Here is a 23,665-nt window from a genome sequence, read left to right as displayed (position 1 = left end):
ATGGCAGGTGAACAGAACCCGGCCCGGGACTTGTCCTCTCTCAACTACTGTAAGTTCTATACCTGGCTGCCTGGTGGGATGTATTTGGGTGCATGCAAGACAAATGCTAACTCGGCCAACAGCCGCCAAACTTCTCGTCCGCCAAGATAACTGCGTCGGCTGCAACTCGGGCGAGAAACTCATATGCCCTTCATGCCCTAGCGGACAATCATGCGGCTTTACTACGCAAAGCTGCACCGAATGCCCAAAAGCCTTTTGTCGAAGTGATGGTTCTAGCGATGCTGGCAACGGCGGCGGCAGCACCGGCGCGACCAAAGCCCATGACGGCCCCAGTGCCGGTCCTATCGCCGGCGGCGTTGTCGGTGCCATTATTGTCATTGCCGTAGTCACCTACCTCGTTTGGCGATTCCTCATCAAGCCCAAGCGAGCCAGCCGTCTGGATCACCGCGCAACCTCCATCTACGAAGCCGACAGCACACCCGCGCAGGGTGTCGAGAAGAACGGTCAAGCCGGCCTCGGTCGCCGTGCCTCGACACACACGGTCCACTCGATCGCCTCGACTGTCTTGACCCGCGCCTCCAACATTATCCAGATTGCCTACATTCCCGGGGTCACCAACCGCGCCACACCAACCTCGCCAGATGTACTGGTCCCCCCCGTTCCTCCCATTCCCGTCAACCACGCCGAATCACCCAACGGCTCCGAGCACTTCTTCGTGCCTGGAAATCTGCGCGACTCCACCTACTCTGGCTTCTCGGCTACAACGGATAGAACCTCGTACGCTCCCCGCTCCAGCATTGCCTCGACCATCTACGGCAGACAGGCCGAGGTCCAGACGGCCTCGCACGCTGGTATGCGCGCCAAGCCCACCGTTGTCAGTGTCAAGCCTGGCATCAACACGCCGCCGGTTCCCGTCATTGACATGCAGCGATTCGCACTGCCCACTCGCCCCGAGAGCACGGCCAGTACCTTTAGCGTCGGCGCAACCTACACGGCCACTCAAGGTCGCGCTCAGGTGGTTAAGGTCGGGGGACTCAAGAAGATTGATCTCGGCGCGAAGCAAGAGGTCAGCTCTCTGTCGGCCGTTTCGTCCAATGATTCGCTAGGCAGCAGCAAGGTGAGCTCCGAGGACATTGGCACCATCCACATTGCCCAGGAGCCGGCGCCGCGCGGCACGAGTCCTTTTGCCGACCCTCCCAGCAACACAGGCAGGGCGGTGAATCTGGCGGCGATTACTGAAGAAAAGGGCGATGTCGAGTCTAAAAGGACGAGCAAGACAGATGGGCCCTTTGGTGACGAACATGCTACGAAGGAATAACGACTCTGCAATTCAACCGAAGAAGAGAAGGGGAAAAAAAAAAAAGCAACATGCTTGTCTTTCGGGACATGTGACACATGGTGTCATTTCCACTCACTCTCTCACGGCTACTCTTTTCTATTTTTATCCTTGTTTTTTGCTGGAGAATATCGGACATGGCGCTCTTTTGACCAGACAAGACAGCGTTTGATGCTGTTGGGCGGTCCATCTTTTTTTTTCCTTTCCTTTTCACATCTTTTACTGACACGGACTGGGAAATATCTGTTATCTTGTCAACATTGCAACATTTTTTTATTTTTCACACTGGAAGCTCTTTTCTCTTTGTGGTGGGCATTTAGCGGTCTTTTTTTTTGGAACCGGCAGCAGTTTATTATCCCATGTCTTGTTTATTTCTTTCTTCTCCCCCAAATAGATAGAGACGAACATATTCTTATCTTTTTTTGCTTTGAAAATAAATAACATGATCTTTTTGTGTATATGTTACGGCGTCTTTAAAACCTGGTTGTGCTGGTCTACATGAGTGTGTGTGTGTGTGTGTTGATGGTTGTTGAGTCGGACGATTCTGCCCGCTCTTGATATGGGGTTTCCCTTGCCGTTATCTAATTTTTTTTCCGACGGTGACAGGAGGGTTATTACATGCTAACCCAACTAACCCTGGATATAGATAAAAGCCAAAAAAAAAAAGGCAAGGGGGAGTGGATGTGTGCAGAAAAGACAAAAACGAGAGATGTTAAAATAAAAAGTGACAAGATAAATCAGAAAATAACTAAAATAAAAACCCAAGCGTTGTGTGCTTCGGTGGCTTGCATGGGTTCGTCTCTGACCCCGTAGGCAGACAGATGGGCTCATTGGATGGTTGGATGGGTAGGTACATAGGTAGGTAGCGACGGGTACAATGTACAATGAATGACATGTCCACACACACTACTCAACTCTGTTTCCAAGTGGCTGCTGTTTTGGAGCACTTTTTGAATAGTTTTCTTCTAGATTCTCGAGACCTTTGGCTTCTGTCTATGTGTCCATTGCGATTCAAGAATCCATCGAGGGTGGTGGTGTGTGCTCGTCTTTTGTAGTGTGTATTTCGACATCCGTCATCACACATACATATACAGGCTTCCATGTCGAAACTCGTGTAAGATGTGTCAATTGTCTTTGAGTTGGCATGAACCAAGTATATATAGTCCGTCGCTCTGCAGCTTTGTTTTTTACCATTCTGTGCAAGTATAGACGTGGAAAGAGAAGAAAGAACCAACAAACGCAAAAGCCGCCCAATTGCTTCATATTATGCAATCCCAAAGAACCACGGCCCGTCATGTGTCGGTCTGTATGAGGAATAACGAGTAAAAATGAGTAGATGGAGGAGAGCCGTGCCAAGGAAAATCAAGACGCGAAAAAAAGGACAGAAAAAAGAAAAGAGGCAAGAGGCCTTCTGATGGCTTCCACACCAATGGCTACTGAGTAGCAGAAGCAGAGCATTTCCAACCTTGGCGAAGAGACGTAATACGTAAATGTCGTTAAAACCCAGCGCCCCAATATAAATAGAAAATAGTATGCCTCTCTTTTCTTTTCTTTTAGTGTTCGTACGCCGTTCGCCGATTCGAGAGGCGGCAGTGACAAGTGTCGCTGCCGAGTCTCATGTGTTGTGAGTAGGAGGGAGTGGTGGAGGGCTGATGGTGTCGTGGCCATTGTTGTCTACCGGACCACCAGAGGAGTAGTAATGGCAATTGATTGGAACAATCGGGGTGATGTAATGGTGCAGCGGCCGGAATTGCAGCGAGCGGGAGAATCGGCCGTCTGTAGCGGTGGCGGTAGTGGTGGTGCACACACGTAGAGCCGGTGTTGGCGAGCAACGAGTTGGTGACAAGAGTCGCTCATAAAATGGTACAACGGCCCTTGCTCTTCTCGCCGTCCTTGCGGCGGGACTTGTGAGAGTCACGGTCGCGGCCACCCATGTCACCGTTGCCTGTGCGACTGCGGCCGCTGGCGGCGCCTTGGGGGCGAGATGCCTGCTGGCGCTGGCGGCGGAGGACGCGTACAACGTCGTAAAACGCCTTTTCGACATTGATGCAGTTCTTGGCCGAGGCCTCGACAAACTCACAACCGAGCTCGCGGGCGAGGGCGTGGCCTTCTTGCGTGGACACTTCACGTTCGGTGACGCGATCGCTCTTGTTGCCGACGAGCATGATGGGGACCGGGAGCTGCGGGGTGGCGGCGGATATAGGGGAGCCGGGATAGGAGGGAGACGAGGCGCAGGACTCCTTGACTCGCTGGATCTGGTGATGGAAGCGCTTGATGCGGGAAAAGGAAGAACGGGACGCAATGCTGTAGACGAGGACAAAGCCCTCGCCGTCGCGGATCCATTGGTCGCGGAGGGCGGTATACTCTTCCTGGCCGGCCGTGTCGAGGACTTCGAGCATGCACGGTTGGCTATCGATGACAACCTGCTTTCGGTATTGATCCTCGATTGTAGGATCGTACTGGTGGAAGAGCGAGCAGTTAGCGAATTTGGCATTGCCAATGGGTGCAGGTTGGATGGATATTGCTGGTGGCAGAGACGGCCAGGGAGAGGCTGAGGACCACCAGGCAAGGGCTGGGAAGATGCAATACTGACAGTTTCGACAAAGTGTTGAAGACAGAGTTGGATGGTGAGAGCTGTCTTGCCTACACCACCATCGCCGAGGACGACAAGCTTATACAAGACCATGCGGCCCGCCATGATGGGCGATTAGGTGTGGTTGAGGAGCTCGGGGAGGTTGTCGAGGTCGAAGGAGGCGGACAGAGGTGGAAGCGTTCTTGGGGGGGGGGTGGGAGGGGTTCAAGCAGCGACCAAGCGGGTGGTGCTGGAGAGGGGCGGCTAGGACGTCGTGGGCGGGAGGAGAGGAAGGAGGGGGTAGGTAGGGAGGGAATTGGAATGGCGAGGAGGCAGCGAGCAGAAGAAAAAGAGAGTGAGAGATCAGGCGGCTATAAAGCAAAGAAGCGCGAAAAAAAAGATCAAAAGAAGAGATGGGGTAGGAGAAATAGGTACTGGTAGGGAAGCGGGAATGGGTCAAGCAAGCAAGGTTGGCAGGCAGGCAGGCAGGTAGGGGAGGTAGTTTAGTTGGATGTTGAAGAGCGATTGTGGGTGTGCGTGCGTCGGCTGCGGTGCGGGAAGAGGCAAGGAAGGGAAGGAAGGTACCTGGGTACGGCGAGCCAGTGAGGAGGCGGAGAGGAGAGGGAGGTACCAAGGTACCTACCAGTACCTAAGTAGATACCTTAGTACCGACCTAGCTAGTGGTTTAATGGGCAAGCCGGCAAGGAACTTCTTGATCTAGATATCCGGACGATGCAATTCTAGTTACCAAGTCGAGATCCAATGGTGCATTTGATGGCTGTTACGAATTACTGGGTAATAAGCAGGCGGCGGGCGTGCTGAGAAGAGGAGAGGCGGGAGAAGGGGAGGCAGAGCTTCAGATACCTGTGCTCCATGCAAGTACCTCGTCAGCAAACTGGCCTGCCGAGGTACATGACCTACCTAAATACGATCCAGGCAAGTACAGGTACCGACAGGCAAGTACAGCGTGCGGATACGCGCCACCAAGTGCCTGGCCTGCCGGGGTGCGATGATAACTAGTACAAAGACCTCTTTGAGATACTTGCAAAATGTAGTTATTATTTACCAGCCGACCTTGCCTCTTCTCTTTTCACCAAATTCCAGACCAGCGCGCCAAAATTTTGCGGGCGTCCAGGGTGGACCGTGGCGGCGCTAGACAGGTCCTTTGTAAGGGAAAAGGACATGAGGACCAGACATCTCCAACCAGAGCCAACACATTTCCCCCATCATCAGAGCCTGCTATTACCAACATGTCTACGGAGTACCTCTGCCTCGCATCTGGCAGACGCACCAGCGGCACCACCCTCCCCTCCCCTCTCCCTACTGGTACACCGGCAACGGGTCGTGGCTGCGCAGCTTTGTACATGCCCCAGCGATCAACAGCCCAGGGAGGGGGGACTCGCCAGCGGGGGCTCCTTGGCTCCTCTCTCAAAGAGGCTCTCCAGTAAGAACGCTGCGTGAAGCTCCAATAGCGGGGTCCCAGTCCACCGGTAGCGCTACCTGGCGTCCCGGTACAGGGCTCTAGCTGCATTTGGACAGCACCTTTGCACCTTCTTATTAGTACCTCGTTGGCAGTTGGACTCTGACACCATCGACTTTGGACGTCGATGGTTTTTTCCTCGGCTGCTATTTGGATTTGGCTCGCAATCCGTCTTTGGCAACCTCTTTGGTCTCTGCGTTAGTACAGGCCGAGACATTCATCCTCACACCCCCGCCACTCGCTCTGGATACGGTCTGGAGCTCCGTGTTGGTGCAACGCGCGGTTGTCGTCTACCCACTGCCTCGAAGACCGGAGGGGGGGCTCCCTTGGCAGTTGGCACGAGCCAAGCGGCAGGGGTTACTGGTAATAAACAACGAAGAAACACGATGGAAATGCTGCTTTTACTATCTGCACGCCAAACAATAACTCAATACCGGTATACATACATACATACATACATACATTCGCGGATACAACCCCAGCCTGCCTGCCACAACACCTCCTGCATAAGCGGGCGCTCACGGGCAAAACACCACACCACTCGCACTTCGACAGCAGTTCTTGATATGGTGGTCCTTTTTACTAGTCAAGTTAAATACACCCTGGCAGGCAAGCCTCTGTTCGTCTGCCCATAACTAGTCCCCAGTCTACCAGTATGTCGGCGGGTCCAGGCGCAAGAACGCCTTCGACCGGCCCTGAATGCTGATTCCAGATTCATTCAATCAGTCCATCAGGCAAAAAGGGCCATGTCTCCCGCTGACAGAGTACTAGTACCCTCTGCTACAATCAGTCAACGTCCAGACCCAGCCTGCCCTTCTGGTCCCGCCCCCTCTGCCATTCTCATTTTCCAGTTGGTTCGGGGACATCAGGCCCTCGCCTGCCGGTGAATGGGTCCTTGCGAGAAAGGCACTTGGCAATTGTAACTATCGGTGCCGGATGAGCTGAACGGACTGGGTTGCTGTGGGTAGCCTGTGCTCGAATCTCGATATCCGCTCAATAGCTCGCGCCAGTCGAGGGTCAGGTGTTGATGAAGGAGAAGCAAAAAAAAAAAAAAAAAAAAAAACCGAACCCAGTCTACAGCAATGGCGCAAGAAACATGGCTGTGAGAAACACCAGCCAAAAATGATACAAGCAAGAAGCAAGAAGCACGTATTCAAGGAGGAGAAGCAGCAACTGCCAGCTCTCACAGGGTATTCGTACCGATAAGTAGTCCCAAGGCCCTGCACGTGAATGCCGGCATCTCTGCATCCTCTAACAATATCTTTTACGTGAGAAAGGGAAAAATTGAAGAAGCTATTTACTAGCCCTGCCTGCCCGAAGTGGGGGATAACGCCACGCCAGAGGCGCAACAGAAGAATCACGAAGACTAAATTATAACTCGATGGAAATCAAGCCAAGTTACTCATCACTTACAACTTTATAAGCCAAGACAACTCCTGCGTACCTGCGCTTTCCTGCCAACACTGCGTACTGCATACTGACTTGGTATGGATATCATGGGACCCAACAAGCCCAATCTTAGACTCAAAACAAAGCAGTGTTGATTGTGTAACCAACCGCGATTGTTTGTCGGAAACATCGGCGTCGCTGCAGCTCCCTGTCAAAGAGTTTGATGCCCTGTTGAAGTTGAAACCGTCCCCAACCGCTCTGCGCTCAGACAACATCGCTTCGTAATAACCGCTCTGTCACATCATCAGACCCTGTTGCAATCTGCCGAGTATGGTCCCTCCTCTTGTTCAAAACCGCTGCGGTCCGAGGCTCTCTCACGGTCATGGTCGGTGCCGATTCGGGACGATGCACGCCAGCGGCACCTTGCATCTCCTCACCAGTGACTACGCACGCCTTGTTGGGCAGCAATCGTGCACACGGACTATTACAGCTAACTAGGTGCATACTTACCCCCTCACTATACTGACTTTTTTTTTTGCTTTTTGCTACACTCCATGTAGATTTTCTTACGTCTTGTGAAGAAAGTAACCATTTATTGGTGATTCTAGACGGGGTAATAGTATTAACTAACGTGTTTATTGATGCTTCACAGTCACTCGTCGAGTTATGTCAGTACTTGGTTTGTGACTGACTCAAGTCGGCTGCACGTCGACGGCTGGTCAACGGATACAAGCGAGTTTATCCGTGTTTCTTTCCTTTTGCTTCCTTTCCCGTCACGTCGCTGTGCTAACTAACGAATTAGTTACCCAACATTAGCAAAGGCGTTCGCTGCTCCTGCAAGCCAGACCCTCCTCTGCTGCAGCTCTCAACCATAAACCCTGCATCCCACAGCAAGGAGAAAAGCGCACTGGAACGATTTTGCTCGCATACCCAGTTGGTACCACCCAACTAACCCTGGACTACCACGGTGACCGCATGAAGAAACTGTCACGACTGCCTATCAGTGCGACCTGGCCCCCGGGGTATATCTGCCTCATAAACTTCCCTGCACCCGGTTGAGACAGCCATTTGTTTCTTTGCCGGGGTTCTGCATCAGTCATGGATAAACTAAAACTAATAAAGAGCTTCGTGCCTCGGTGTAGCACGGGTAGGGCATGAGATGCTTGCCACCACCAAAAAGTCGACCTAAAAGCGGGACGGATAAGAGATTGAGATTCGTCCATGCTCGGGCTATCAATCAACTTGAGGCAATAACCCCAGTATCGCGTACAATTGTTGCATTGAGCACTCCCCTCTCGAAACGGGCTCTCCACTCGTGGCAAGCCATGGCTTGTCTGTCTGGACCAACGACAAGCCACACGCACGCCAAACTGGCCTCCCTGGACAGGCAAGCCTTGTTGGCGCGGGTGAACGGAATATGCCGCCTAGACTTTCACTTTTTTTTATCGAACCATGAGTTTGTGACGGGACAACAGACGAAAAGGCACGCGTACTGGTACTGGTACTGGTACACACACAGACGCGGCTCCATGCAACTACTGTCATCCGTCCGCCACTACTGGTAGGACTACCAACCCCGGCCTCAAACATATTCGTACACGGATACGGAGTACACGCACTTGATGGGCAGTGTTGCACAGGATCGGCCGTGCCATGTCGGAATGTTTTGTCACTCCAGCGAGGCCAATGTGAAGACGGTCCAAGTTACGGTCTGGTGCACAAAGAATGCTTACGAACCCGCCGGTTCTGGCCAACCACGAGCCAACCAGGCCCCGAGTCGTCTACATGGAAGGAGCGGGATAGGACTGTAACTAGGAGAAAGGCACGGCCAAAAGAAACTCGGGCGGAGGCAGAGCGACAATGGCGCAAAGTTTCCGGCCGCAGGCGTGGGCTCGTTCAAAAGTTGTCTCTCAAGGGTAAAAAAGCCATGACAGACGCCTCGCTCTCTGGCTGCAGCCACGGACCGTGGCCCATTTGGTGTTTGCGGAAGACCGGGAGCGGAGCCGAGAACTTACACAGCCTTTTTTCCTGCGGCCGCCTTGCGCGAGAAAAGCCGCCCGTGGATTTTTGCGTGCATACGGATGCAACATATGCACAGACACACACACACACACACAACAAACATGTTGAACACTTTGCAGAGAGATGGCCGCCTAGTTGTGGCCGCGCGAAGACAAGGCAACGTTCCTCTGAGTCGCGCCCGGCCAATGGGGTGCGTTCCCAAGTGCCGCTGTGGGATCGGGTCACCCTTTATTACGTGGTATTGCAGCTCGGCTGCGCGACTTGACGCTTTTTTTTTTAGAGGTACAGTAAAACCGTTGGGGTGTGCAAAGCCACAATGAATAAAGGGGAATGTGATGGATGATCCGTACCGGTTTGGAAGGACGTGGAAGAAGAGGCGTGGCGGAACTGTCGGAAGGCATGAGGCTATTAGTAGAGTGTATGAGATGGGCTACCGAGTACATTGTTTTGGGCCAAAAAGATGAAGAAACACGACCAAAACGTGTAAAAGAGGCTGAGAAGAGTACGGTTTGAATTGGTCGCTGAATGGAAGAGGGTAAGAGAAAGAGAGAACCGGCAAAGTAGAAGAACCGTACTGAGTAAAGGGAAGAGATGTTATAATGATAAACAGTAGTAAATATACTAATTACACAAAGAAAATTGCAAAATTTGGCTGGAACGAAAGAACCATGTCTCTCGACTTACATCCCCCTATCTTACTCCCTGATTCTGCGCCTTATGAGGAATGTCCTCTGAGGGCGATCTTCTAAATTTGCCAAAGTGAACGACTGCAGCAATCTCTTTTTGCAGCGTTTGTGTGATTCGCGTCTCATTCCCTGCAGCGAGCGCGCGCATGTCGTTGACCGCACTTCCATCGGGCCAATCCCTGTCTACTGTCCGAGTAACTGTTCGAAGCTGCAGGTGTCAGACAAGCCTAAAAATAGGGCTATTTGACGCATCTATTCCAGGAAGTGGGCATCCGCACACCGGATATAATAGCCGATGCGGAGAGATGAATGATTCAACGACGCAGCCAACGACGCAGCCAACGACGCAGCCAACGTGCCGCGCGTTTCCATGCTTCTCGACCAACCGCCAGTCTTGCTTGGGATATATTTTATTGGTATATTTCATGAACTTGTTGATCCATCTTCTCGACGGCTCTTCCCTGCTACATCTCTCCATCACACCTCCGTACTAGCAACACCAAACCGCTGCCGATTAAACTCGTCCACCACCTGCCGCACCGCGGCAGCCACCCCGACGGCGCCGGGCGTATCGCTGTGGACGCAGAGACTCAGCGGCGCGCTGCCGAGCTTGAGATCGACGGGGCCGCCCTGGCCGGCGATGCGACCGGTGCGCAGGGCGTCGCGGACGCGGACGCGCAGGGCGGCGAGGTCGACGGCGTCGTGGGTGCGCGTGATGACGCAGTCGCCGTGGGCGTCGTATTCGAGGTCAGCAATGACTTCCTGGACAAAGGGGATGCCCATGGCGGCGCACGTCGTCTCCATGAGCGTGCGGGAGGCGCCGATCATGGGCACGGGCGTGGTGCCGTCGGCCGCGGTGAAGTGCCGGGCGGCGCGGCAGACGGCGGCGCAGATGGCGGCGTCTTTACACATGACGCCGTAGAGAGCGCCGTGCGGCTGTTGAATGTCGTTAGGGAGTGAGTGTGATTTGGGGGAGTAGATGGCTTCAAACACAAGGTTGCAAAAGGAGGCTTACGCTGATGTGGGACATGGGAATGCCCTCAATGTCGAGAAAGGCCTTGAGGGCGCCGATTTGGTAAATGACCATCTTTTCGCACTCGACGGCGTCCATCTTCATCTCGCGCCGGCCGAAGCCCTGCAGGTCGGGAAAGGACGGGTGGGCGCCGATGGCGAGGCCGTGGCGGCGGGCGGCCTGGATCGTCTTGTACATGACCATGGGGTCGCCGGCGTGGAAGCCGCAGGCGATGGAGCACGAATTGATGTGCGGCATGATGGCCTCGTCGTCGCCCATGGTCCAGTTGCCAAAGGCCTCGCCCATGTCGCAGTGAATCCGGATGGGTTGGGAGGCCCATGGTAAGTTGGTGTATGCCGTGGTGTCTGTCGTGGTGTCTGTCGTGGCGTCTGCCATGTTGTCTTCCAAATTGGTCTCTGTCGTGTTTGGTTGCGTGCTGTCAAGGGTGTCAATAGCGGTTACTAAGGTTGGTACGGTGGCTGTTTAGTCTGCATCCCTTGATACCTTGTATGTGCAAGATATCTGAAAGTCGCGATACGGAAACACGAGCAATTTATGTATCCTTGCGCCGGTGGACAATGTTCATACGACGCCCCAGCATATAGCTTCTGCAGCTCAAGGTTATGATGCCACACGATGCTGATTTTTCGTGGAGAAACCTAGCATGTATACAAGACATCTCATCCTGTCGTGGACTTTGCCTAGTTTGCAGGCGCCTCACAGCCCTGCATGCGTGTGGCTGGCTCGTGGAGTTACCCCAACTTGGGCAGTGTGAGAGCGACATGGGCCATCAGTGCGTATACCCAATAACGTACTGTGATGGTGCTGCCTGGGAATATATCGTATGAAATCTTCAAAGTGATTCAATGAGTTTCAAAGGAACTAGTTTCAAATCATAGATGAAAGAGCCGGATAAACAATTAGGAGGAGACTACGGATACTCTGAATAGGCTTTCTATGTGCGACGGGGAGTCCGACGGATCCATGTTCTTTGCAGACAGTATGAATCGAAGCATAGGTTGAAATGTTGGCGCATCATGACACGGTATCAACTCTATTTTGCCGGCGCTGTTTCGCATCTGCGCATGCGCGGTCGGAAGCGCCGACGCCGGCGTAACAAGCCTGACAAGCGTAACAAGGAGGCAACCCCTAACTAACGACATCCGGTCCCGCCGTCTTTATAGCTTTATAGTCGGATCAGACTACATGAACAGCTTTTGCCTCGACCAAACGAAACCACCCCGCATGGCGCGGCGGACCGACGACAATTGCACTCTACCTACCCCAAGGGCGGCCATCTGTCCTACACTGCTGCCCGCTCCTCATCGCTGCCAAGAGCTGATGGCCACATTTACCCTCAAGCAACCCTCTGCGTTTCTTTTTCCTCGCGCCAAACGCCCGAGGCACCCCCCCGTCCCAATGCACGAGTCGCAGATTCCTCGATCCTGCGACCGCTGCTACTTTATCAAGGAGCGCTGCATCCGCGCGCCCGACTCGGACAGCTGCGACCGATGCCTCCGGCTCAACCACGAATGCGTGCGGCAGCGGGCGCCCAAGCGGCCGGGGCGACGGCCCAAGAAAGCACCGGCCGCCGCCCGGGATCAGCAGCAGCAGCAGCAGCAGCAACAGACGGCGTCGCCGGCGAGTCATCCCGCGTCGCCGCACGCCGACGCGCACGAGACGTCGTCGATGCTCGACCGCGTCGTGGCGGACCTCGGGCTGTCGACGGTCGAGGCCCGGCTGCTCCGGCAGAGCATCCTGAGCGAGCAGTTTGTCGAGCAGTTCATCGTGGGGCCGAGCTTCGGGGCCACGCACCGGGCGTACATGGCGCGGCAGCTGTACGGGGCGCCGCTCACGCTCGGGCACGCCTTCATCGCGAGCGCCATGTCGTGGGGCGAGGAGTCGGACGTGACCTCGCCGGCGCCCGGGTCGGCCAAGGCGCACTCGGACCACTTTGAGCGCATGTACAACCACGCGACGCGCGCCGTGGCGACGCTGCGCTCGCTGCAGCCCGCCACGGCCCCCGAGATGTGCCTCTGCATCGTGCTCGGCGCCACCATTGTCTCCTTTACCCTCAAGCTGCGCGTCGCCGACGCCCGCGCCATCTGCCGCCAGACGCTCGAGCTCGTCAAGCCCGTGTACACGGACGAGGCGCTGCTCGCCGCCACGCCGCCCGACGACCTCTGCCTCATGTCCTGCCTGCAGCTGACCAATGTCGCCGAGAGCATCATGTTCTGCGAGCCGCCCACGCTGCGCTACCGCAACGCCCTGCACGGGCCCGAGTACGTCGACCGCTTCGTCGGCATCGCCCACAGCATCCTGCCGCTGCTGCACGACGTTGCCGCCCTGAGCTTCCGCTTCAAGCGCGAGCGAGCGCGCGCGCGCGCCGCCGACGACAACGCAGCCGCTGCGCTGCGCCAGGCGGAGCTGGCCCACGCCGCGCTGGAGCGCGAGGTCCGGCTGTGGATGCCCGGCGGCCGCGCCGAGTTCGCCGAGGGGCGCTTCACGCCCACAGAGGTCGCGCACATGCTCTGCCAGGCAGAGGCGTTTCGCAACGCGGCCCGGCTCGTCCTGCACCGGCTGCGGTGCGGCTTCGGCGAGCAGGACGAGGCCGCGCAGGCCATGTCGTCGCACGTGCTGACGTCGGTCAAGGTCACGGCGCTCGTCACCGGGTCCATCCCGGTGTGCATCGACTTTCCGCTCATTGTCGCTTGTCTCGAGCTCGAGAGCGAGAGTGAGCGCGCAGACTACTTGTCGTCGCTGTCGCCCATTTCGAGCTACTCGAGCCGCTTCCACGACAGGACGAGAGTGATATTTGATGCGGCGTGGGAGGCGCGTCGAAACGGTCAGTCTCTGTACTGGCATGACCTTGCGGCGTTTATTCCCGACTCATCGACCGTGTGAGCTGTTTTACAGAAACAGCCGAAACAAGACGAACAACATCTATACCAGATCTACCTCGCCCTTTCAAAGTACAAATGTGCGGATTATTTCTCAAAGTAACAATTGACTCAAAACATAATCCATTCTAGGGGCCATCCTCTTCACCCAGCTTCCTTGCACTCTACGTCTACACTGCTCATTAGGCTGAGCGAGGTGGTTGCTCGTGGAAATATCCCAACCTGGCCATCCTCGACGCCACAGTCACTCAGGAACAAACTGGTTGCGCCACCCCCTCATAATCTTGGTGAAAGATCACCGCGTACAGACCAGGATATCATCCTACTCACCGGTCCACATTGTTCCTCCTTTCCCGGGCTGCCTGAGCAAATTGCCCTAACACCTACGCCAGCTGGCATGTCTCGGATATGTGATCCAGCGTTAAAAGACATGGCCTCGCCCGAATGACGACTCAATTTCCAATCTTGCACCAAATCATTGACACCCAGTACCACTAGTTCTTGCTGCCCGTCCTTGCCAGCACCACGATGAAGCTGTCCCGCCACCTCACCTTTACGCAGAACCTCATCTCAGGCGCCGTGCTCTTCTTCACCGTCGGCGTCTATCTCGCCGTGCTCGGGCTGGGCGCGGGCGGCGGCAAGCCCTCGTCGCAGCGCGTCAGCGACGTGTCCAACAGCTGCCTGTACGGCCTGTACGCCGTCTTTGGCTTCTTTGCCGGCGCGCTGCTGAACCGGCTGGGCCCGCGGCGGACCATGACGCTCGGCGTCGCCGGGTACCCGGTCTACGTGGCCGGGCTGTTCTACTACGACCGCACCGGCCGCGCGTGGTTCCCCGTGCTCGCCGGCGCGCTGCTCGGGCTCGCCGCGCCGATGCTGTGGTGCGCGTCGGGCTTTGTCCAGTGGGCGTACGCGACGGAGCGCGAAAAGGGCACGTACATTGCCGTGCAGTACTTTGTGAACCAGCTGGGCAGCGTGGTGGGATCCGTCGTCGCGTTTGGGATTATATATCGGGATGCCGCGGCGACGGCGGGTGGCAGCCCGACGAGCGTGTACATTGTCATGATTGTGCTCATCTGTCTCGCGTTTCCGCTGACCATCTTTGGGCTGGTGAGCCCGGAGAAAGTCCGCCGGACGGATGGCACGCCCATTGCCGTGTTTCGGAACCGCTCGCTCGCACAGGAGCTCCAGGGCGTCGCGCGGGTGCTGCGGGACTGCCGTGTTCTGGCTATGCTGCCCGTCATCTTTAGCTGCGAGCTGGTCCTCGGCATCCTGCCGTCTGTGAGCGGTCGCTACTTTAACCTGCGGATCCGGGCGATGAACAACATTGTCTTCTACCTCGTCCAGCTTCCTGCCTCTGTGGCGTGCGCCTACTTGACAGACCGCCTGCCCTTTCGCCGAAGTGTGCGGGGGTACATATCAATCAGCGTGCTCGGCGTCCTTGTATGCAGTGGCTGGACTGCCCTGCTCATCTGGGTCTCCGTGTCAACTGTCTGGGCGTCACCGCCGGAGGGGGGCGTCGACTGGGCGTCTGGCGAATTTCGGGGACCGTTTGTGCTGTATCTTGTTTTTGGCATCTTGTACGGATCCCATCAGCAGATTGGCATGTGGGTAATGGGGACCTTTACCAACGAGCCGACTGTCTTGGCCATTTACGGTGGACTCTGGAAGGGCGTTGCTGCAGGCGGCGTCGCGGTCCAATTTGGAATGGCGGCGGCTAAAGTATCCTACCAGTACGTGTCAACTTGATATGCAAACGAGCAAGCAGTTTGCTGACAAATTTGTACAAACAGGGCTCAGATAGCCTTTGCTCTTGCTTTGCAAGTCTTGTCTATTCCCATCATGCTTGTCCTGATGATGAAAGCTCGCGAGACAAACTACAGTGAAGAAGGTACTGCCACCTATCGACGGAAGACCGTATAATGAGCCATAAAATTACTGACTGAATGCAACTAGTTGATGTCATAATTCCTCACTACGCAAAGAAATCTGTCGGTAAGCCCGAGGTCGAACAAGTTGAAGCGAGCACAGCCCCGGGTAAAGCAGCTGTGTGTTTGTAAGACTTACGAAGGAGGGTGAAAGTCGCCACCAAGTACCAAAATATGAATCTCACCTGGTATGAAATAAAACTACTATTGGTAATTATACTCCTCAATTAGAAGACTAGAGAAAAAACCAGGAATGAAAGTACTATAGTATGAGCCCGCAAGGTCACCGGCATGGTGTGAGCACGAGGCGGACTTGGATAGAAAGGAGCCCTTGAAATGCAGTGCTTGCTTGCTGAGATCCAGCACATGGGACTTAAGGCCTTGTGCGTGACTCATTCACAAGCTTGTCAATCACGTTCATTGCGCCTATAAGCGCTTCATCTTGATGTGTCAAAGCAACCACCTGGATGGCTACTGGCATCCCCAGATACATGCTATTGTCATCTTTTCAAACGTCAGTGCGTCGACTCTTCACAATTTTGCAACATCATGTGTTTATATGCATCGAGAGCAGACTCACAAAGCGCCGCATTCTCCTTGTCCAGATCATTGGCGGGCCGGTACCCCTCCGGATACGCATCGCTTTCCAGGACTCTTCCCGCAGGAAGCACGCCGCTGGGGTAGTCCAGGAGATTCCACTGGGCGCAGTATCCCCACCAGGGCTTCACATCATGAGGCGTGCCTTGGAGCGGTGCGGCCGGGCACAGCAGCACGTCCATTGGTCTGTCCCAGCTGCCTATTTCCTCCGTGGCCGCCCATTTCTGTAAATATTCTGTGCGGTACGCGTCACGGTCCACATTGAGCTTCCATCACACGTCAGAGTGTCTTGTGAGAGGAGAACTTCAGAATCGGGCGTCGCTTACCTTCCAAACTTCGTTCACAGAACGTAGCCTCACAATGGGGTCGGAAAGGAGTCTCTCGGCGGACGGTAGGATCGGCTCGTTTCCGGCCGCAAGGGTCTGCATGATGTCTAAACCACCGTCGGTAAAGTAAAGCGGCAGCAGAATCTCATCCCACGCCCGCTTGTGGTCGTACGGCGCAAAGTCGAACACTGATGACAAGTCAGCAGATGTTTCCAATCAGCACGTCGATCCTTGCCAGCAACGCATCTACCTTGGTGCCCAGCCTCCCTCAGTCTGGCAGCAGTTTCCTTCAGCACTCTCGTAATGTATGGGTGCGGCATCACCACCTGATCCCACAGCATCAACCCGACGCTCAGCTTGTGCGTCTCGAGCCGCCACGTCTGCGACCGCCACGGCAGCGCCAGCAGCGGCTCCTGGAGCCACGGGTCGGTACTGAGCGCCACTTGCAAAAAGAGCTCCAGATCCTGCACGCTCCGGGCGATGGGGCCGGCGACGGCCGTGATGGACTCGGCGCCCGCCATGGTGCACTCCCAGCCCGCGGTGGGAACGCGCTTGGCCGAGGGTTTGAAGCCGTAGAGCCCGTGGAAGGCGGCCGGGACCCGGATGGAGCCCCCGCTGTCGGACGCGATGCCGAGCGGCGACCCGTGCTGGGCGATGAGCGACGCCTCGCCGCCGCTGGAGCCGCCGGCGCCGAGGGCGGTGTTCCACGGGTTGAGAGTGCGTCCGTAGATGCGGCTGACCGTCTCGAGAACCATCATGCACTGCGGGTTGTTGGTCTTGGCGTATAGAACGGCACCGGCGCTGCGCATGATGGCGACAATGTGGGCGTCCTTGTCCTTGACGGGCCGGTCCGCGTACGAGATGTACCCAGCAGTGGTGGGCTGGCCCTGGACATTGAAGTGGTCCTTGACCGACACTGGCACGCCGTGCAGGGGACCGACGGTTCTCCCGGTAGTATCACGGATGTGATCGAGGCGGCGAGCTTGATCCAGTGCGTCGGCAAAAAATATCTCGGTCAGGCAATTCGTCAACTGATGGGCTACCGCAGCGCGTTGACAAAACGCCTCGGCTACTTGCACAGACGAGTACTGTCTGTCTCGTATCTTGGCTGCCAGCTCTGTGGCGCTTAAATCCGTGATTTCAACCACCTGGCTTGGTAACAACTTGGGCAGCACTTCAATGACTCGGGTTGTCGAGGTTTTAATTCTTTCAAGTTCTGCCGGTGACAGAACCCATTGTGAGGGTATCGCGGCGGCGCGTGCGTTCTGGTGACGCTATTGACCGTGAGTATATTTGATTACGACAGGACACACGACTAACCTCGGCGATTAACTTCCATGATGTGGTCGCCATTTTTGTACCCAAGGGATGGGGCTCCTATACGCAATGAAGACAAGTCGACTCGCCTCGAAAGAAAGCTGATGGCGCACACGTAATAACAGCATACAAAACAGGGTCCTGGAGCATCTACACAACTTGGCCCATAAAGGTCAACCACAGGTTGTTTGCCAACGAGCTCGACACGATACCCCGCATCTCGACCCGGAAAGCCACTCCGTCAGTACTCGTGGCTGTTGTGAGTCCGCCATTTATGCAGCCGAGAAAGCCTCGTGTAGAGGGCCAAAGGTGCAGTATGATGCTCGTCGATGCATGCTACTTTCGGGGCGTATCTAGAAAGCGCCACACAGGCGGTGGCTGCGTCCGTGGATTCTTGCTCGTGCAGTTGCGCTGTTCAGGAGTTGTCGCCGAAAGACATGATGTATCGAATTGCCCCAGTCACACCATGCGAGGTGCTCTGGTGCCCGCTCATGAAGGCTGCAAGACTCGTGGATGTGGACGATTGCAGTTCGCGAGCATTGCAGCCTCGTGGAAGGCACCCTTTGCGGAAATTTGAACTTCAGCCGGCGCAGTTACCGCCACTCTTGGCGCAAGCCTTGGACCATGCGGTGTCCGCCCTTGGTAGGAACCTGCCGAAAACCCGCCACTATTCCACGAGTTACTAGAATATGCATGTCTCGACGAGGATGCTATCCGGTGGAGGATAAGTCTACTCAAAATAGCCGGCAAGCCCATACTTTGTAGGTGTGACACGCATTAGAGTGGACAGCATCGAGGAAGAGCATTATTTAGGAAGTTGGGATGCGACGACACGCTATCCTCGTTGATCAACTAAGAATCTATGCTGCAAAAACAATAAAATGACGGTATAAACCAGGTACCTATACATTCGTAATTTCTCTTCGTCCAACACATCCGTACTTACTCCCCGACCGCCGCTACCCCGCAGTGCACCATGTCTGCCCCTACACCGTCTAAGCGGCTTCTCATCGCCAACCGAGGAGAAATCGCGAATCGCATCCTCAAAACGGCGCGGCTACTCAATTACTGCATCATCTCGATTTACATGCCAAGCGACGCATCCAGCCCCCATGTAACGGATTCCGACGTTGCCGTCCCGGTGTCTTCCTACAGCGACATCAACGAAATCGTGGCCATCGTTCGGCAGCAAGCTGTCGAGTTTGTGATTCCAGGATATGGCTTCCTCTCCGAGAATGCACAGTTTGCCGCGGCCGTGGAAGACGCGGGCGCTGTTTTTGTCGGCCCTGCGCCTGAGCACATCGTCATGTTTGGCGTCAAGCATACCGCGAGGGACGTGGCGGCGCAGGTGGGCGTTCCTATATGCCCCGGCTCCGGCATCGTGCAGTCTGCCGATGAAGCGGTATTGGAAGCCTCCAGGATCGGATACCCTGTAGGTAGAGCCCATTTTTTTGAGGTTTAATATACTCACGTTCGGATCTTGTATAGATTATGCTCAAAGCCACGGCGGGTGGCGGCGGAATGGCAAGTTGAGGAACGGTGTGAAAGAGCGGACGCAGGAAAAACTAACTTTTACAGGGTCTGAAAATATGCAAAGACGAAAGCGAAGTGCGCTCATCCTTTGCCAGTGTCGTGAGCCGAGGCACCGCCTTGTTCTCCAACCCAGGCGTGTTTCTGGAACGCTACTTTCCCGTCTCTCGCCACATTGAGATCCAGGTCTTTGGCGACGGGCGCGGAGACTGCGTCGCCTTTGGCGAGCGAGAGTGCTCGATCCAGAGGCGCCACCAAAAGGTCATTGAGGAGTCGCCGAGCCCGTTTGTCGCGGCCCGGCCGGCGCTCCGGCAACGACTGGTGCAGGCCTCGAGACTGCTCGCCAGCAGCATCCGCTACCGATCGGCGGGGACGGTGGAATATCTCGTCGACGACGCGACGGGCGACTTCTTCTTCTTGGAGATGAACACGCGTCTGCAGGTCGAGCACGGCATCACCGAGCTGCGCTTCGGCATCGACCTGGTCGCGCTGATGCTCCAGCAGGCCGAGCAGCCGCTGGACCTCTGCGATCTGAAAATGCTGGAGCCGTCCGGGGCGGCCATGGAGGCGAGAATCTACGCCGAGAATCCTGGCAAGAACTACTTCCCCAGCCCAGGCCAGCTGCAGCTGGTGGAATTCAGCAGCGATCCGGGAGTCCGCGTCGACACCTGGGTGCAGACCGGAACCAACATCTCGCTCGCATTCGACCCCTTGCTGGCCAAAGTCATGGTGCATGCGGAGACCCGATCGTGTGCCGTTTCCAAAATGCGGCAGGCCCTCGACAAGACGAAGCTGCGCGGCGTCGTGACCAACACGGACTATGTGCGCCGCATCTTCGAAACCGAGTGGTTTCTGCAGGGACAGACTACGACCACTGTTCTGGATTCCTTTCAATACACGCCCCGCGCCTTGGAAATTGTCGCGCCTGGATCGTATACCACCGTGCAGGACTTCCCGGGCAGAGTCGGCGTCGGGTTCGGCATCCCCGAGGGAGGCCCAGCGGATGCCCTACATGCGCGGCTCGCCAATTGCGTCGCGGGCAACGAGCCGGGCTGCGAACTTTTCGAAATTACCTTTACAGGTCCTACCATCCTGTTCCATGGCAAGGCGATTATCGCCTTGGCGGGCGGTGTCGTCGAGGCGCGTCTTGATGGCCGCCCCGTGAGCATGTACGCGCGGATCGAGGTCCCGGCCGGCTCCGTCGTGACGATTGGTCGCCTTTTGCAGGGGTGCCGCACCTATCTTGCAATACAGGGCGGCTTGCCTGGGATTCCTACCTATCTGGGCTCCAAGTCGACGAGTCCCATCATTGAGGTGGGAGGCCACCAGGGCCGCCCGCTCGTCGCGGGAGACCTGCTGGACATTGGCGCGCCGGCCGAGTTTGTGCCGTTTACACTTCCCTCGGCGCTTGTGCCGGTCCTGGATCTGAAGACCGTCTACTGCCTTTCCGGTCCACATGACTCCCCCGATATTATGACAAGTTCGGGCGCCGAGGCGATTTACGCGTCAGAGTGGACTGTCTCGCATCAGGCCTCCCGCACGGGGGTTCGCCTCGACGGCCCGCGGCCGCAGTGGGCGAGGCAGACGGGAGGGCAGGGCGGCTCGCATCCGAGCAACTACCTGGACTATCCGTATTCCTTGGGGGCGCTCAATTGGACGGGCGACTCGGCAGTGGTGTTTCCCGCGGATGCCCCGTCTTTGGGCGGCTTCGTGACGTCGCATGTCATTCCGCGGGCTGAGCTGTGCAAGATTGGTCAGCTGAAGCCTGGTGACCAGTTTCGATTTGCGCAAATTACGCTCCAGTCTGCCATGGATCTGTATCAGGCACAGGAGACCTACATACAGCATGTGAAACGCCTTGCAGCTGGAATTAAAACATCGGAGGCCCTTTCGAGCCTGAAGCTTCAAGCAAAAAGTCTAGCGCTTAGCACTCCTTCGACGGCAATTATCGGCACGCACGGGGATGTCACAATTCGACAAGCAGGCGATTCATACGTGCTGGTGGAGTTCCTGCAATCGCTGCAGCTGGAAGTCCGTTGCAAGGTACAGGCAGTAACGGAAGCCATTGACAACTGTATAATTGACGGGATACACTTAGTTACTCCGATTGGGTGCAGTAAGTTTGTCCAAGAATATTGAGACATGATGTAGCTGACATTGTCACAGGTCTCCTGGTCCAGTACGATGGATTCAAGATTTGCCAGGCTCAACTAGTTGACAGAATACAGAGCATACTCGGAGCACATGGGGCATCTCCTTTGCTGTCGAACAAACTATCCAGCCGCCACATAAGACTGCCCATGGTCTTTGACGACAAAGTCAACAGAGCTTCCGTCGAGCGGTACATGAAGACGCAGCGGCCGACTGCCTCGTATCTTCCCGACCCTGTCGAGTTTATCGCTCGCTCAAACGGCCTCGAGTCCAAGCACCAGGTCCTGGAAAAGGTGCTCAGTACCAGAATTCTCGTCGTGGGGGTGGGATTTTGGAGCGGCACGCCGATTGGGTTTCCAGTTGACCCGCGCTGTCGGCTGATGGTTCCCAAGTTCAATCCGTCAAGGACCTTTTCGCCCGCAGGGGGGCTCGGCATCGGCGGCTGCTTCTTTTGCTGCGACCCGACTGTACGTTGATGCGATGCTTGATCGGGCCTGCCACGGAGCGGGTTACCAAACATACCAGACCTGAAATTCAACTAACAAGCCATGCACAGGATGCACCCGGAGGATACGTCAACTTTGGCCGCACACTGCCCGGCTGGGATAAATTCTGCGTCAACAAGAGCTTTGGCAAGAGACCGTGGCTATTTGAGAATTTCGACCAGCTCAGCTTCTACGTCGTGGATGAGGACGAGTTTGAACGCATCTACAGCCGCTTCCAGGCCGGCAAGTACCAGTTTGACATTACGCCGACCGAATTTGACGTGGTTGAATACACCAAGTTCTGCGAAAGCGTGGCCGATGAGACGACCGCGTTCCAAGCCCGGCAGAAACAGGCTACCGAAATTGAGACTGAGAAGTGCGGGCGCCTTGCACGATACCGTCCGTGATCCCTGCTAACACAGATGTAGAGAGAGACGCATCTTTGAAGAGTGGCTAAAAGAGCAAACGGTGGAGCGAGACGCCGTCCCAGCTTTGGAGGAAATTGGTACGTCATAATTAGCTGTGAAATGAGTAAGGGAACTGACACCAGTAGACGATGCCCTGAAGATTGACGCCGAGATGCACGCTAGCATATACAAAATCAAGATACAAAAGGGTGACACGCTCAACAACGGCGACATTATGCTCATCCTCGAGGCGATGAAGATGGAAATCAATATAGCAGTGTCGGCAGCGCAAGCGGGCCTTGTGGTGGACAGTGTCGTGGTTGCGCCGGGCGATGTCGTCAAGCCGGGGGATGTGCTTGTCGTGCTGGCACGGCCAGGAGAGGCAAAGACTGGATAGCGCTGCACTTGCCGCGCTCACGCCTTACAATCGTAGCTGAAGGGTATTGTTTTTAAGGAACCAGATTAGAAGACAGCAACTCTTCAAACGCAGCGTAGTCGAATTCATCATCGCTGTCCGCTTGCCGCCAACAGTGCTCCAGCGTGTCCAATGCCCGGGCCACGTGCTGTACAGTCATTTTAGTAGAGCGGAGGCATATACGTCTAGTTGTTAGAGTTTCACCGTACCTTGAACCCGAAAACATTCATGCCGCTTAATTTCTGGCGGCATAGTTCCTGTTTGTGCCGGTCGGATGTGGCGATGCCCGCCGTGAGGAGTGGCCACACGACGGCTAGTTGGTGAATACCGTGAGAAAAGTTTAGGGTAAGCGTCAATACCCGGTCAACGGCAGACTTGATCTCGCCATCATAGGCTGCGCTCTTTATACTCTTGGTAGCGACTCTTTCGAGATATATGGTACATGCCAGGGCGTAACTTCCCACGCAAGCGGTGACGGTCAGCATTTCGCGTTCATCGTCGGTCGCGTCGTCGGGTATCGCATCCAGGTTCTCCAGTTTGGAAAACACATTCGGAGCGCTCTCATGCCAGTTTCTGAGCCGGTAGACAAGCTCGGCTTTTATAGCGTCCCTTTGTTGCTCGTCCAGGCCCGAACGCTGCAGCTTGGCAAAGTCGCTGATCTCGGCCTGTACCGACATGAGTCTCGACCAGGCGCTGCGGACCTGGGCCAAGTCGCGATTCGACGCGCACTGCGTAGCCGCAAAGTCGGGAACGCCGAGGTTGTACTGCCAGCCGCCGCCGAGCGTCTCCCAGTAGTCGCCGGCGATGAGCGGGGCCTCGCCGGTGGCGCAGGACGCGGCAACATCGAGGTACGACAGCAGCGAGACGAGGAAGCGGCGGATGGACAGGCTGTCGTTGCCGAGGGTCAGCGCGGGGCCCGTCTCGCCGGCGGCGGCCAGGCCGCCGGGCGAGTACATGGCGTGCACGATGTGGGCGGCGCCGCGCAGGTGGACCTTCCACGAGGCGTCGGCGGCGGACATCTTCTCGAGCAGGCAGAGCAGCAGGCAGACGGCGAGCAGCTCGAGGCTGGCGGCGACGGCGGCGGGGCGGAGCAGGCCGCGCAGGGCGGTCCGCAG

At 56.1% G+C, this 23,665-nt stretch overlaps 9 protein-coding genes across 9 annotated transcripts; 5 read left to right on the top strand and 4 right to left on the bottom strand.

The window, feature by feature from the left end:
* CCM_01979 (Membrane anchor Opy2) lies at window positions 1–1,318 on the top strand (the record flags this gene model as incomplete). The annotated part of the gene is made up of 2 exons (XM_006667133.1): window positions 1–49; window positions 123–1,318. 2 exons carry the CDS (start codon window positions 1–3, stop codon window positions 1,316–1,318), a joined length of 1,245 nt encoding a protein of 414 aa, XP_006667196.1.
* A 1,871-nt stretch (window positions 1,319–3,189) lies between these two features.
* CCM_01978 (ras-2 protein) lies at window positions 3,190–4,034 on the bottom strand (the record flags this gene model as incomplete). The annotated part of the gene is made up of 2 exons (XM_006667132.1): window positions 3,190–3,795; window positions 3,930–4,034. The coding sequence occupies 2 exons, from the start codon at window positions 4,032–4,034 to the stop codon at window positions 3,190–3,192; spliced, it is 711 nt and encodes a 236-aa protein (XP_006667195.1).
* A 1,124-nt stretch (window positions 4,035–5,158) lies between these two features.
* CCM_01977 (uncharacterized protein) lies at window positions 5,159–6,275 on the top strand (the record flags this gene model as incomplete). Its single annotated transcript, XM_006667131.1, has 3 exons — window positions 5,159–5,352; window positions 5,426–5,751; window positions 6,196–6,275. The coding sequence occupies 3 exons, from the start codon at window positions 5,159–5,161 to the stop codon at window positions 6,273–6,275; spliced, it is 600 nt and encodes a 199-aa protein (XP_006667194.1).
* Window positions 6,276–9,962: 3,687 nt separating this feature from the next.
* CCM_01976 (lactam utilization protein lamB) lies at window positions 9,963–10,893 on the bottom strand (the record flags this gene model as incomplete). The annotated part of the gene is made up of 2 exons (XM_006667130.1): window positions 9,963–10,421; window positions 10,501–10,893. 2 exons carry the CDS (start codon window positions 10,891–10,893, stop codon window positions 9,963–9,965), a joined length of 852 nt encoding a protein of 283 aa, XP_006667193.1.
* A 1,023-nt stretch (window positions 10,894–11,916) lies between these two features.
* On the top strand, window positions 11,917–13,401 carry CCM_01975 (Fungal transcriptional regulatory protein; the record flags this gene model as incomplete). Its single annotated transcript, XM_006667129.1, has 1 exon — window positions 11,917–13,401. One exon carries the CDS (start codon window positions 11,917–11,919, stop codon window positions 13,399–13,401), a length of 1,485 nt encoding a protein of 494 aa, XP_006667192.1.
* Window positions 13,402–13,925: 524 nt separating this feature from the next.
* On the top strand, window positions 13,926–15,143 carry CCM_01974 (membrane transporter (predicted); the record flags this gene model as incomplete). Its single annotated transcript, XM_006667128.1, has 1 exon — window positions 13,926–15,143. One exon carries the CDS (start codon window positions 13,926–13,928, stop codon window positions 15,141–15,143), a length of 1,218 nt encoding a protein of 405 aa, XP_006667191.1.
* Window positions 15,144–15,526: 383 nt separating this feature from the next.
* Window positions 15,527–17,584, bottom strand: CCM_01973 (amidase, putative; the record flags this gene model as incomplete). Its single annotated transcript, XM_006667127.1, has 6 exons — window positions 15,527–15,694; window positions 15,738–15,826; window positions 15,903–16,143; window positions 16,246–16,433; window positions 16,496–17,428; window positions 17,566–17,584. 6 exons carry the CDS (start codon window positions 17,582–17,584, stop codon window positions 15,527–15,529), a joined length of 1,638 nt encoding a protein of 545 aa, XP_006667190.1.
* A 954-nt stretch (window positions 17,585–18,538) lies between these two features.
* Window positions 18,539–22,532, top strand: CCM_01972 (urea amidolyase, putative; the record flags this gene model as incomplete). The annotated part of the gene is made up of 7 exons (XM_006667126.1): window positions 18,539–18,994; window positions 19,051–19,086; window positions 19,141–21,208; window positions 21,259–21,710; window positions 21,800–22,127; window positions 22,177–22,233; window positions 22,282–22,532. 7 exons carry the CDS (start codon window positions 18,539–18,541, stop codon window positions 22,530–22,532), a joined length of 3,648 nt encoding a protein of 1,215 aa, XP_006667189.1.
* A 218-nt stretch (window positions 22,533–22,750) lies between these two features.
* On the bottom strand, window positions 22,751–23,569 carry CCM_01971 (C6 transcription factor, putative; the record flags this gene model as incomplete). Its single annotated transcript, XM_006667125.1, has 1 exon — window positions 22,751–23,569. The coding sequence occupies one exon, from the start codon at window positions 23,567–23,569 to the stop codon at window positions 22,751–22,753; it is 819 nt and encodes a 272-aa protein (XP_006667188.1).
* Between the last annotated feature and the right edge of the window lie 96 nt (window positions 23,570–23,665).

This window comes from Cordyceps militaris, assembly GCF_000225605.1.
Source record: "Cordyceps militaris CM01 unplaced genomic scaffold CCM_S00002, whole genome shotgun sequence".
Taxonomy (NCBI): Eukaryota; Fungi; Ascomycota; class Sordariomycetes; order Hypocreales; family Cordycipitaceae; genus Cordyceps; species Cordyceps militaris.
This window is presented reverse-complemented; position numbering and strand designations above follow the sequence as displayed.